The sequence below is a fragment of the Micromys minutus genome, assembly GCF_963924665.1.
Source record: "Micromys minutus genome assembly, chromosome: 20".
In the NCBI taxonomy this organism is placed as follows: Eukaryota; Metazoa; Chordata; class Mammalia; order Rodentia; family Muridae; genus Micromys; species Micromys minutus.
In genome coordinates, this window is record NC_137955.1 from 44499708 (window position 1) to 44514135 (window position 14428).

At 41.4% G+C, this 14428-nt stretch overlaps 1 protein-coding gene across 2 annotated transcripts in view; it reads left to right on the top strand.

Moving 5' to 3' along the window:
• Nucleotides 1-394: 394 nt before the first annotated feature.
• The window catches only part of CTNND2 (catenin delta 2), a gene marked incomplete at its 5' end in the record, with an annotated part of 778908 nt that continues 764874 nt past the window's right edge, over nucleotides 395-14428 (top strand). For both annotated transcript variants that reach the window (XM_080933837.1, XM_080933838.1), the window contains one exon: nucleotides 395-431. In XM_080933837.1, coding sequence (XP_080789963.1) covers nucleotides 395-431 — 37 coding nt within the window. The remainder of the gene's footprint in view (nucleotides 432-14428) is intronic.

The following is a 14428-nucleotide window of genomic DNA, read 5'->3' on the forward strand; positions in this document are numbered from 1 at the left end:
CGGCGCCGGGCGCCAGGGCGGCCCAGGCTCGCGCCCGCGGCGGCAATCGGCCGAGCGGAGCGGCGGGCGCGGCGGCTTGGTAGCCCGGCCCGAGCCCGGGGAGCCCCGCGGAACGCCGAGCATCCCGCGGCGCCCGCCGAGTCGGGCAGGGGGCGCTACGCTCGCCGCGCTCGGAGGAGCGGCCGGGCCGGGCGCTGCGCACTCGCGTCGGGAGCCGCCTCTCGCCCGCCGCGCTCGCCCCTGCTCCCCGCCAGCATCACTTGTCCCGCGGCCGCGCTCCCACAACAAAAGCGGAGGATGCTGCAGCTGGGCAAGGTCAGGACCTTGCTCTGAAGCCGGGCGGCGGCGCGCACGCCTTTCCCCCGACTGAGGAGCTGTCTTTGGCGGCGGGTGCATGTTCGCCAGGAAGCAGTCGGGCGCCGCGCCGTTCGGTGAGTTGCTTTAGCTGAGCTGCTGGAGCCGGGCGCATCCTCCGGGCGTCGTCTTCTTGCTCACTGTCGGTGGGGGTTGGTCCTCCGCTGCCAGCGGGGCCAGGGGGTGGCGGCGGCGGCTGTGGGGTGCTGTCTGCCCCGGGGGAGGACCGCGATCCTGCCGGGTCTTCCCTCGGAAGACAGCTCTGCCCGCAACGGGGTCCGGGGGTCAGTGTCTTTCTTGGAGCGGTTACCAAGTGGCTTCTCCGTGTGCTCCCCTCCCTGCCACCCCTCTACCTCGGAGGACGCGTATATAGGGCAACACCGACTGCTCCCCGCCACCCTCCAGAGCAACCCGGTTGCATTCATGACGTCCCTAATATACGGGAGAAGACGGGGTGGGGGCGGGGAAGACTTCCTTCCAGTCTTTTGCCCTTATGTTCAATGTCATTATGATGTTTGGCTAGAACAAAATGGAAAGACTTAGTCATATGCGTCCATGGCCGTTTCTTCCGTCTCCCGCTGCTCACCAGACCCAGACCCCTTTGGTCTATATTTAGCGTTTCCGAGGAAGCATTTTCAGAGGGATTCACAGGCTTCCGGGGGCTTCTCTGTCCTGACAATAGATAGCGAGGCTTTGGAAAGCGCTGCCTGACAGCCCAGGTTTGGCAAGGGTGCTTGTGCATGGGAGATACGGTTAGCGGTATTTGGGTGATCCGTAATTAATGGCCGAAAGCAAAGCTGCGTTTCGCTCTCCACGCCCCCCCCCCCCACCCGACCTTCCTCTTCTTCTGGTGTGTAATGTGTTTTCATCGATTGATACTCAGCATGTTGAGCCACTCTGTTCAGAGTAAAGTCTCTAGGAAGGAGGTACAACCTCCTTGGTCTGAGGGTGGGGGGTTCGGAAAACAGACTTGGGGGGGCTTAGGGGTTGTGCATCTCTGTATTTTCCACAACGAGCCACTTATTTCTAAAATACCCAAAGTTGCGTTTTTACTGTAAACACCTGGGTAATGAAGGGTGTGGAAGAAGAGGATAATAGAAGGGGATGCTGTGCTTGCAAGGGGTTTGTGTTTCCCTCATTTGAACTGATCTGCTGTGCTTTCAGCTCGGCAAGGCTTTAATACATATGCATGCCTAATGTTCTCTAACAAATATGCTGGCTTAGAAAAGAGCCATGAAGTGAGCAAAAATCAGGCCTGATCAGCATGACGGACAGTTCACTTTTAGGAACTGTGTGACTGATATGGAAGACGCTGGGAATTTTCTGCACTGACTTCCGTGAAAATGGGGAGGTGTTGCCCCTGCCCATGAGTTACCTCATTTTGCACCCTTCCACTGATGGTAGTTCAGTTGACGTGTCTGCTAGTGAGCATGCATCACCATAATTAGAAGGCTCCCCAGCCACACTACTAAAATCCAATGGAAGATTGTTTGATATGACTCCTTTTGGATGGCCAACATAGACCAGTGCATGATTTGGCGGATCAGATATATGGAAAGTATGACCAACAGAGGCAAGAATCCTCGTGTATGGAATAGCTGCTTTCAACAAGCGGATTCCTTTTAGTGATTCTCTGTGCCAAGCGGGATCCATTGTCAATGTTGAACAGTGTCTGTACTACTGGTCTGTGGGTTACAAGATCCAAGGCTTGAATGAAGATGGCTATGTCTGGAATTAGTCGTTGAAATTTAGAAGGACTGTAATGTTACTAATAGCAAGTGAGCGTGGGAAAAAGCACAGCCAGAGGCTACACTGCTTGGCTAAAGGGAATGCTGCGATTCTTGTGCCAACACCGATGTAGTTTCACCTTTATTCATGTTCAGGGAACTTTGCAGGAGTGCTTTGAGCACACTCCTGGAGCCTTATCAATGTAAAATTTCCATCAGAAGCACTTCTTAGACGAAGGAGGGGTGCTTTCCTTTCCTTTCCTCTGATTGAGTCCAGTGTTTCAGCTTTAACCATGATTCTTACAGACTAGTTGACACCACTGTGTGCCGGTGTGTGCTTCCAGAGAGCAGCTGCTGGGGCGTGAGAAAACACCATGTATTCTGCATGAGGCTTTTATTCCGTATTGTGGGTTGAAAATGATAGTACCTGACCGAAAAGCAGTTACAGCAAGAGCATGAGGTGGTTGCTGTAATGAAGTTGTCCTAGTCTTGTGGAAGAGGTTATTTAACTGTGTGTGTGTGTGTGTGTGTGTGTGTGTGTGTGTGTGTGTGTGTGTGTGTCTGTTTGCAAAGTTGTAAAACCAGATCATTACAGGTGTCATTCATGTTTACATTGTTTGCCATAAAACTCACTCGAAGTCAAATTACAGCGTCATCGGCTACTTCACATCTTTCACAATACAACAGATGTCATCATTCCCCCCTTCTGTGCTTCATCATAGAGAGGGAAAAATGAAATTCAAAAAAATATTAGTCGGAAAAGGCAATTTGCAGTTTTGTTAAATATTTTCTAAGTATAATATTACTTTCATAATGGACTGTAAATGTGAAAAATGAATTTATAATATTCTCCTAGTATTTTACTTTGTGCACATAATTGAATGTGTATTGCCTCTCCCCAAAATGTAACACTTTGCTCTCGGGCATGCGTGTGGAATTGCTGAAGAGTTCTGCACAGTTTTTATTTTATTATTATTATTATTATTTTACTTTGCAGGTTCTTCTTTATAAAGGAAAAGCATTACTTTTAAATTTTAAATGATTTCTAGTAATTTGTCTGTAAAGCCATGTATTCTGGTATCTAGTTGTAAGAGCCAACTGGAACCAATGTAGAATATGTTTACATTTCCAGCTTCCCCAGAATGCTCTCCTCCCCCACTACAAATAGACTATGAACACTCCCTTCTCTGTGTTCCTCTATTTTCAAGTTAAAGGAAAGTAACACTTGTATTACTCTTTCTGACATAATTTTCACATTAAAAAGATCCCACATGGTTGGACATTTAAACTCAAATTCAAACTATGAATAAAAGTCAGATACTACCCAGTTTTGAAGCCAATTTGTTGAAGGTACTAACTTACTTATGAGTAAGCAAACTTTAAATGCATATTATCTCAGTGGCTTCCTTAAGAGTTACCACTGTCCTTATTCCAAAGGTGAAGACCTTTGATGGGTGCAGAAGATGTGTACTGTTGTGTGTGAAAACTTGGTTTCAGAAAAACAGTTCCTGATTCTTGTTGTTGGCTTCAAGTTTATCTGATTAGATGCCAGCATAACAGTATTTTATATTATTATAAAGTATTAAACATGCCATATATAAATAGTTTTCATCACATTGTCTGCCAATCCAGCCTACTGATTAATAAACTGCCTGGTTAGGTTTAATGAATCCAATTATATTCAGGAACAGCACCTCCAACACAGGAAGCTCATAGGAATATTTTATGCTGTGATCTTACTCCATTAAATTATAAGACTTATAACAAAAGTGTGGGATGATCACATGGTAGTTGACATGACTTCAAGGTTTCTATCTTGGTTAATTGATTTGTAGTAAATGGTTCATCAACATTATGATATTGAAGTTATATTTTGTATCATTTATTTTTGGCAGGCTATAAACAATGATCAGATAACTTAGACAGTAATTCCTAATACTTCTGTCTTAAACATGCATTCACCCATTTATTACCCTGGTTAAGTTGTGTGCTGAATGCTATATTTATTTTTGTATGTGTGTGTGTGTGTGTGTGTGTGTGTGTATGTGTGTGTGTGTGTGTGTGTGTGTGTGTGTGCGCGTGCGCATGCATATACATCTTTCAATATATTCCACTATTTCAAATTCTTATAGCAATCACACACCAGTTGTAGGAAATGGTCCAGATTTTTTCTGTATATTTCTGATCTTTTGTAAAAGTTGTTAGAAAAGTAAGTTTCAATAATGCAATGATGTCTTGCATTCCGTAATGTGTGAGCCACTTATCATGTGGCTTTTTAGTGGATGCCAAATCTTGTCTCTTTGCTGTTGTCCCTTGACCATTTATGTGGTCATCAGACATAACTTATTGAATTGTAAGATGGGTACACTAAGGTAGAATATCTAAACATGTTGGATTGAATATCAAGTATGTGAATACATGGCTTGCAAACTTATGCTTACTACTGAAGACCTATTCTAATCAGTACATTATTGACACTGTGATTCCCATGCTCTCTGTGAATCAATATTATTATAATACCATTTTTATATAGATAGACCATTATAGTATTTTGTAGATTGGCATCAAAATGACAATTTCCTATCTTGAAATATATAATTCCTTTATGTTCTGAGATATATAACCATTAAGGTAAAGGAAATTAACTTATACCTTCTAACACTGTTTCTTCCAACAATCATTATATCTCAGTAAGTGAGAAATTTCAAGACTTTGATATTCTTTATTATTGTTATGTCAGCCTCCTGATTAAGATCAAATTTAGTACAAAGATTAATGTTGTACGGAGAATATTATAGACTGTTCAATCAGCATCACTCTGTGAGGTCAGATCTTAAACAGCTGCTCAGTTTAAAAGCAGAGAGCTGAATTCTCAGCAGAACATTATTGTGAGGGAATGAATGAAAAGGAACATAAGTTCTGTATGGGGAGGAGACGGCCTCCTCTTTAAATGACGTCACCAGTGACACCATCAGAAAGAGAACTGAGGTGTGCACTGGTGCCTCTTTGAACATCAGAGGTCATTTTCATAGATTCTCTCATCTAGGGGTCTGCATCGAGGACAGGCATGTGAAAGGTTTGCAGTGCTTGGGTATCTGCAAATGCTCCCAAGTTGGTGTAGCTGTTACCTTCTGTGGCATCCATTATATGGTCACCACACTGTGATGTTTTTTAGAATTTGCTACAGAAAATGACCTCTGTGACAGCAGACCTGTTTATCTTCTGTCAAGAAAGTGTTTTGACAATCAGCATAGTTATTTATATTCAAATTTATGTTCTGTTGTGACAACTGCCAGTTATGTTCTCAGAGTAAAATGCGTGTTATAGTAAGAGGCATTACCTTGTTTTCTGAGCAAAGTAAACAGGTGAGCCAGTTATATTTGGTTAAGTCACTTTAGATATGTGTGCGTCAAAAATTTCTGCACATTTTGAATGACACGAGCGTGCTACTTTCCAAAAGCAATGCTTTGTAGCATAAAGTCATAAGGAACTGTTAATTATGTCATTGGAATTACTGAGTATGGTTATCTTCCATGGGGAAGGGGCTGGGGTTTTCGCATTAGTATTGTTTTATTTGTTTAATAATTGTAGCGACACCAACTGACCTTAGAAATTAGATTTAAAATATGAGTGTTGGTTATCATAAATTTCGTGTACACATTACATATTACTTCTGTTGGTTCAGGAGACTCTTCATGTCTACATGCAACACGATTAAACATGCAACACCATTAAACATGCAACACCATTAAACATGCAACACCATTAAACATGCAACACCATTAAACATGCGACATCATTAGTAGATAATATTTATAGTTTATTTCAAAATTATGAAGTGCAGGGAAATAATATTGATTATTGGTGTCTTTAAGTAGCCATCTGGAAAGGCCGAGGAATTAGAAGGGAAATTGATAATAAAGAAGTCCCCTCTAAGGACTAAACATAGTTTATGTGAATACTGAGGGACATCTCAGGTCCTTGGTCCATCATTGGTCTTCCTCCCCTTGGAGACTGGAGACTGAGCTGTCTCTGAGTTGGTAGATCCCAGTCTTGTTCTCTGCAGACAAGGATATCTCCAGAGGATCAAAGAAGAAGCAAGGCAACCTGTTCCAGAGGCTGAGCAAGTGAAAGGTTGGACAGAGGCCAGAAGTGTTTCATTAATTAAGTTCCCCTCACCTGGAAAGAAACATCGGAAGTGAGAAAGAAGTGTTTCCTATTGGCGTGATCTAAAAGGATCCTGCATTGCAGAATTCAGGACATGGAAGCATTCACAGGATATTATTTAGTAGTTGAGTTCTTTAAATATTTCATTCTGTTTTGCCACTATCTGAGAAACTGGCAGGGGAGTGCTTACTGCCATCACTGATTTATAGTGACGATGACTCATGAAATTCACCTGAGTTATACATGGCTAACTCTGAAGTGACTTGTCCTTAGGGTTTATTTCTTATTCTCTATGTTAATTTTTAACTAAAATTAATTGCATGAACTCCTAAGTGACATTGGCTACAAAAAGGATCCTGTCAGAAGCTAACTTCCCAAACCACATACAAGTACTGATCCAAGATAGCTTTTATGCAGAGCACATTTCACCTCAGTGAAGTTACTTAGAGTCCAATTGGTGTTTAATGTCTCAGTACTAATAGGCACAATCATGGGCAGAGTTAGAAAGAAAAAAATCACATTAAAAATAAATATGTTTCACATGATTCTGGGTATGATCACTCAACCTAAGAATGCCCACTCCTTATAACAAATTTTCCTCATCAAATATTTTATTTGGTTCTTCAGATATTAGAGTAACATAGTAGCTGTGGTCTTCAACATAGAGTAGTTTAATTTCCAGACAGAACAGTTCTTCAACAGTAAACCAAGTTGTGTAAACAGAAAACAGCTATAATTCAGCCATCTGCTTGTAAGAAGTCCGAATAGATATGGTTCTTGGTTCTTGAGTCCCTGGGGGCACTTCCTGAAAACTGTTCAGATGTTGTGAAGGTTTCTTCCAAAGAAGTTGTATCATTTATATTTTATCACAGAGAAAGTAAGATTTCTTTTCCCATGACGTTGACAACCATGCGCCTTGTAATTGTACAGTGAACGCCCTTCGGATTTCAAAGACATTGTGTTTTTCTGGGGCTTTGTTTGCTTCACTTAAAAATATTGTTAAGGTTAAACATCCCATCAACTTGTACACTTTTCTTTTGGGAATCCTGCATTTCTCCTTTTCTCTCTTAGTGATTGAAATAGTTCTTTTTTTAGTGATTATCTCCATTTTCCCTTGTTTTAGCCGCAGTAGACCTTATTTCATTAATTCTGATTGGGGAACATGGTTCTAAACTGTATCATGTGGCTTTTATGAAAGAAAAAAAAAACACATTACCACTCACTGATTCTGTGTCTTGGTGATAAATGAAGTAATGGGGTGGGTATAGAGAGGAAAGCTACTGACACTCTAAGTGGAGTGGGTATACTTATTCCCACATTTCCAGTTGCATTGAGGGAAAAATTAAGAAACAATAAACTGAAAAAATACTTAGCAAAGAACCTAGTAAAGAGACATCAAGAGTGCTAGCTCTTCTTTCTATGAAATAATAAAACGTCAAGTCATTTATTTTTTATTCCCACTTTTGCTTTTTTTCCCCATGTGATACAGTGCCAGGACCTTTTCTTCAGAAGACCAGGTGTTTGTGGCCATCGTGACTATTGAGGAGCAATGGGGCTTCATACTTGTCTTAGTTAGGGTTTTACTGCTGTAAAGAGACACCATGACCTAGACAAGTCTTATTAATGACTACATTCAGTTGGGGCTGGCTTACAGGTTCAGAGGTTCAGTTCACAGTCACCAAGGCAGGAAGCATGGCAGCATCCAGGGAGGCATGGTGCAGGAGGAGCTGAGAGTTCTACATTTTCATCTGAAGGCTGTTAGCAGAATACTGGCTTCTAGGAAGCTAGACAAAGCCCAAGCCCACAGTGACAAACCTACTCCAGTAGGCCACACCCACTCCAACAGGGCCACACCCTCTAATAGTGGCATTCCCTGGGCCAAGCATATACAAGCCATCACAACACTACCCTCTTTTTGAAGTACCAAATTTTTATGCAAGAAGAAAACTGCAGGAAAAGTTTTTGACTTTCTCTTACACTTTTTTCTCTAGACACTTTTCTCAGTGTTTTGCATGTTCTTTGCAGAAGTAGGATTTGACACTTATCTAAGGAAAAGTACATTGTTTTCTTTACATTCTTCAGTTACCCCCAGAGAAATGTGCCCCCCACCCATTATACAGAGTAAGCTTTAAAATTTTTTTTACCAGAATTATTCCATTTGGGAATTTATTTTATCATTGTTTCTAAAATTTTAGCTAGTGATTGGCACATAGTAAATCTGCAAACCGTAACAAGTTTTATGTTATGAGCCTTGTTTTTGTTGTCTAGACTAGTCCATGATCCTTTGTAAGGATTTTTTTCTATTGTTGTTGTCGTCTGTGTTGGATTAATACTGAGAGCTTATTCAGAACAGAACCGAGAGGGTCTACTGGTTCAGTGATCCAAATGACAATGGCGTTGAGGATTTCTGTTCACCTGACCTCCAGGTTGTCTTATCATTTGCCTATTGGGATGAAACCCTCCAGGGTTTGTGGCTATGATACGGCAATTAATGTGAAAACTGCATCGGGGCACAATTAAGTTTAAAAAAGTGTTCTTTGGAAGTTTAGATATACTCCAATAACATGGCAGTTTTTATGAGTCAGAATAAAACATATTTTCTTGCCTGTAAAACAGAGTGTTGACCTCCAGTACACACACAGTTAGGGCACGCCCATTTCACTAATGGCATGGCACCCCATTGGGTATTACACAAAAGAAGGAGTCTCAGTGTTGACTACTTAGCCCTTTACATGACGTCACATATTGAAAGCTATGTTATACCGGGTCAAGCACTTTCACTGGATTTTTCTTGCACAAAGTTTGGTAGCATGGAGCCCCGTTGCTCCCCAACAGTGAAGTCTGTTGAGCTACCTCTAGAATATTATTTTTTCTCCTGGAGGGCTGCTATGTCTGGTGCTGATGGGGCTTTATCAGAACAGTTCTAGAAGTGTGAACTGTGCTTTTGGCTTCTATGTTATTTTATTTTTTTGTCTTCGGAATAGTTCTTTAAAAATTCTTTGACTAGGATTGCAGAGATTCTTCTTGCTCCAACTGTAGCCTGCCAATAATAGGAAGAAGAGAAGGGATGTTGTAAAACTGTGTTTGTTACAGTCTCCAAATGCTTGAAGAAAGTGAGGAAGGGAAATTAAAAGTCCCCACTGGGTATATTACTTAGTGAGAAGGAAGGTTTTATGTATTTGAGAAGACGTAGTTCTGCTGCTGTTTATTTTAGATGTGGTGGTTTATTTTCCTTATAAGTCTAAAGTCCTTTTTCTTTAGCTCAGGTGTGTGACAAATTGTAGAACTACAGTATTTGGGGGGTCTGAGCACTTAGAGCATGTACAGGGGTGATCTTACTTTGCACTTGTGGATGTTAGGTGGAGGCAGACTGAAAGGAAGGAACAGGAAGGTGGTTGGTATAAGGGACAGTTAGGTGGTACCGGCTACACAGCAGATTGTTACGTGAACACTGAGCTGGGAGCTTGGTTAGAAAGTGAATACAGTTTTGAGACCCTTTGAGGTGTGGGCTTTTCTCTACTCATCTGTTCAAAATCAGGTTTTAAAAACGTAGAAGGTGTTACATACAGCCATATTTTTTTCTATCAGGTTGGACATATTTTCCTTCCTCTGTGTGCAAGCTCCCTTAAAATATATTAATGGCCAGGAGGACTCCGGAACCCTTCAGTGTTCAGTGTGCTCACTCCTTCCCACAGCATAGCAAGGCGGGTTGGCTTGTCTTTCCTATAGGCTTACAGATTGTCTTCTACAGCATCCCAGCTCGCACACAGAACATGGGGAGTGACGCCAAGCCACAAGAGGGTGAAGTGCTGTCAGAGCCGAGAAGCACCTGTTGTTGGAGGAAATAGAAACAATGTTACTCATTTGCGGGTTCATAGCTCATTCATTAGTTTATTACACTCCTGAAAGCAGGACAGCAGATGTCTGTCCAGGATTTTACTGAGCTTACGGGTCTTCAGGACACCCTTCCACAACAGCAACATGATTGCAAACAACAGGATACAGTCCAGGCATTTATTATCACAGCTTTTGAGGTGGGCTGGGTCTGGGTTCGGTGACTTGTTGTGATTCACACTCTGGTCCAAAGATGTTAGAGCTAAGCTATAGCCACAATCTCTCTCAGCATCTTTCATGTTTGCACAACTGCATCTATTGCATATTCCTCATCCTTCTCCTTCTTGTATTTAGAACAAACTTCTCTGAGGACTATGAATTCATTAAAAAATTCTGTAGCTTATTAATGTTCAACATTCATACCAATAACTTGATTAGGATGTGTTGTATGGGAGTGATTGCATGTTTTTTCTAGTGAACAGCACATTGTTGCTACCTTGTTGTTTATTGCTGGTGTGTCTCTGAGGGTGACTGCTGCAGGTCATTTTGAAAGGATAAGTCTGCTTCTGTGTTCTTGCAGGGCATCAGGGACATTGAAGATGAGATGGTCATTTGGAGTTAAGCACATGCTACTTAACAGTTTAAGTGGTGCTACCAGCATGTGGAAACACCTGTGATCAAGTCAAGTAAGCTGTACATGCACACTGGTTCCAAACATGGGCACACAGTAGGCTTTCAGATGTTTCAGTGTGCAGTGGAGGGGTGTGCAGAGTCCCATGGTGCCAGAAGACTTTGTGAAGATCTTGAAGATGGCAGGGAACAGATGGTGTTTTAACAAAGTGTCTGTGGATGATCTGTAACATTACAAATTGACTAGAATACTGAATGGCATAAATTAGACTTAAATCAAGACCTAGAAACATACCATGTTTTCCCACATTAGGTACAAGCATGCCAAAGGGCATTTTGTCTGTGGTACCACCTAACTTTGGGGAATGTCATTAGTCAAAATACGGAAAGACTCTTGGTAAAGCTTAGGCTGGCCTCAAAAGAAGATGCCATAGTGGGTCTCAAAACAGACCAAAGGTTTCTTATTACAGATCTAGAGGTTGAGAAATTTTGCACACTTGTTTTCTGGTAAGGGCTTTCTTTCTAGTTCATGTACAGCCTTCTAGCCATCTGTCCTAGTCAGGGTTTCTATTCCTGCACAAAACATCACCACCAAGAGGCAAGTTGGGGAGGAAAGGGTTTATTCAACATACATTTTCCACATTGCTGTTCATCACCAAAGGAAGTCAGGACTGGAACTCAAGCAGGTCAGGAAGCAAGAGCTGATGCAGAGGCCATGGAGGGATGTTACTTACTGGCTTGCTTCTCATGGCTTGCTCAGCCTGCTTTCTTATAGAACCCAGGTCTACCAGCCCAGGGATGGCACCACCCACAACGGGCTGGGCCCTCCCCTCTTGATCACTAGTGGAGAAAATGCCTTACAGCTGGATCTCGTGGAGGCATTTCCTCAATGTTGGCTCCTTTTTCTGTGATAACTCCAGCTTGTGTCAAGTTGACACAAAACTAGCAAGTATACTACTTCTTCTTTAATGGGGGTCTTTTGCTCTATGATCTTTCCTGAGAGGTATTTGTATTCACCCTAATGGCAGATTGAAGGAATAATTCAATCTAAGACAAACTTAAGAGAATCAATGTGTATTACCTGCCATCCTTAGACACAGCAACTTATTTCTCAAAGCAGATTACCTCATTGTGAATAGGATTCAAAGATCCTGGATACTGTGCTGCAGAATAATATTCAACATACATTTGGAACCTCACCAATTTCATATTTCCATGGAAAAGTGTTACCTCAAAGAACAGTTGTATATTGATTGTGAACCACATGGGAAATGCTGCTTTGCCTAAGAACTGAGAGACTATTCTATGAATATCCATTTAAGGGTAAGTCAGATGAGAAACGGTAACATTAGAACTGATTAGCACATTTAATTATCAAGAGCAGACTTGTTTTCCCAAAGTATGTATTTCCCCTTAGATTTAAGTTTCAGATATGCACTAGAATATTGAAACTAAATTATTTCAAACTTTACTACTCTCCAAGTGTTGATTCTGAGATAAGACCTTGTTTCCTGTATGTGGAACACATAGCATTTTCTTTCATAAGGAGTTTATTTAAGTGTTTGGGTTATTGTGTTTTTTTTGAAATCTGCAACATAATTAAAATGTTAGGTCCTAACTAGCTGACTTTAAGACTAGATTTTATCCATACTTGTGACTCAGAATTAATATAATAAATTTGTGTTTATAAATATTCATATTTGTCATTTAGACTTTCTTGTCATAAAATTCCCTGCCTCGTTGAATTTCCTATGCCTTAATGAATTGTCTTCAAAACAGAAAATGCTTACACGTAGGATGTGTTCTTGTTGGATGTGGCATTGCATTGGAGAAAGTCCTTCTGACCTAGCAAGTGTATTGTAAGACAGTTTCCTTATGAGATTGTAATTTTTGGCTGACCATCTGAAGAACAGTGTGGAGAGAACCCTTACCTCTTGCTGCTTTGCAATGGCCCTGTGTTCGTGCATCAGGGGTTTTGGATATTCCAGTTGGTTATTTCTTCATTACCTCTGACTCACTTTTATTCCAGAGGTTATAGGATTCCTGATGAGTGTGAGTTGTTAGTAGCTGTGTTAAGAGGCTGGTAACATCAGTATACATGAAGGTGGTAAGGAGAGGCCAGAGGACATTCTGGTCTCTCCTTACTGCCTTCATGTATACTATTGGCATCTGTGTGGTCTTTCAATTTGGGCTTTGAGTCTCAAAGAAAGTGAGAAAAGGATCACCAAGCTGAGTATTTGCCAAAGGTCTCCTATGCCTTGAAAGTGTTCCTGTATAAGTTATTCTGAGAATTTGTGAAATACACACTCTGGCCTGCGTGAACACAGTGTTCCCGAGGATATCAGATAGAACCATGTGAACCCCTGCTCTGTGTCCTTTTCCTCCCTTTACTCCTTTCAATTTTTGTTTTCTTAAAATAGGGTCTCACACTATAGACAAGCTGGTTTGCAGTTCACTTTGTAACCCAGGCTGGCCTTAAGGTTTCTATAGTTAGATATTCACCTTCTGAGTGCTGAAGTCATAGATATGAGATGTCACACATAGTTTGACATCCACCTTTCATCTAAAAGAATTTATAATTTCAGTGTAATTGTTTTTGTTCTCCTTAATTTAGGAGCTAATTAATAACTTGAATGCAATGTTTAAGTTTTTTTTAACACTCCACCGAAATTTTCCATTTGGTCTGCTTACTAAGGAAGACACACAAATCCTCCTGTGTTTTCTAAACACTAAGCGAGACTTGCCAACTGCTGGGTCTTAGGGGACTCATGATTCGATTAACATTAGTATGGCTGGAAAGAATTATATAAAGTCCCCAAGCAACTCGAGATACTGAGCAATGTGTGTTGCTCTGGGAAGGGACACAGAGTCACTCTGCCATAGGCAACTATTCTTATCTTCAACAGTTTTTCTATCTGTCCTGGGGTTTTATACCCAGCTATAATATAAGTTTAGTCTTTAATCTCCAGAAAATGTAATTCAGATATCATTGTAATACGTTATTGTTTTTTGTGAAAACTGTATTTTATGAGTTTTGTGTTTCCTTCTTCCTTTCCTCCCTTCTCTCCTTCTTTTCTTTTCCCCTTTCTTCTCCTTCCCTCTCTCCCTTCCCCTTTCTTTCTTGCTTCTTTACTTTTTAAAGTTTTATTCCTATACATTATATCCTGACCACAGTTTTCCCCTCTAAACTCTTACTGTTTTTTCCCACCTCCCCTCTCCCCCAGGTTTACTTCTCCTCAGTTTCTCTTCATTTAAGGTCAAGCCTCCCAGGGAGATCACGTGAAACCTGCACAGCACAACACATAACAACAAGGCTAGGAACAAGGCTTATCAAGGCTCAACAAGGCATCCCAGTATGAGGAGAAGGGCACTAAGAACATGTAAAAGAGCCAGAGAAACCCCAACGCTCACTAGGAGTCCCACAAGAACACCAAGGTACACAACCATCACATATACAAAAGACACAACCATAACATATACAAAAGACCTAGCTTAGACCGTGGGTTTTTGTGTGTGTGTGTGTGTGTGTGTGTGTGTGTGTGTGTGTGTTGTAGGTATTTGCAAGTGAATGCAACTAATGAATATTTGAAATTACAATTTATATAAGGTACTACTTACTTATAAAATAAATTTGGGAGCTGGAGAAATGGCTCATCAGTTAAGAGCACTGACTGCTCTTTCAGTGGACCTGACTTCAATTCCCAGCAACCACATGG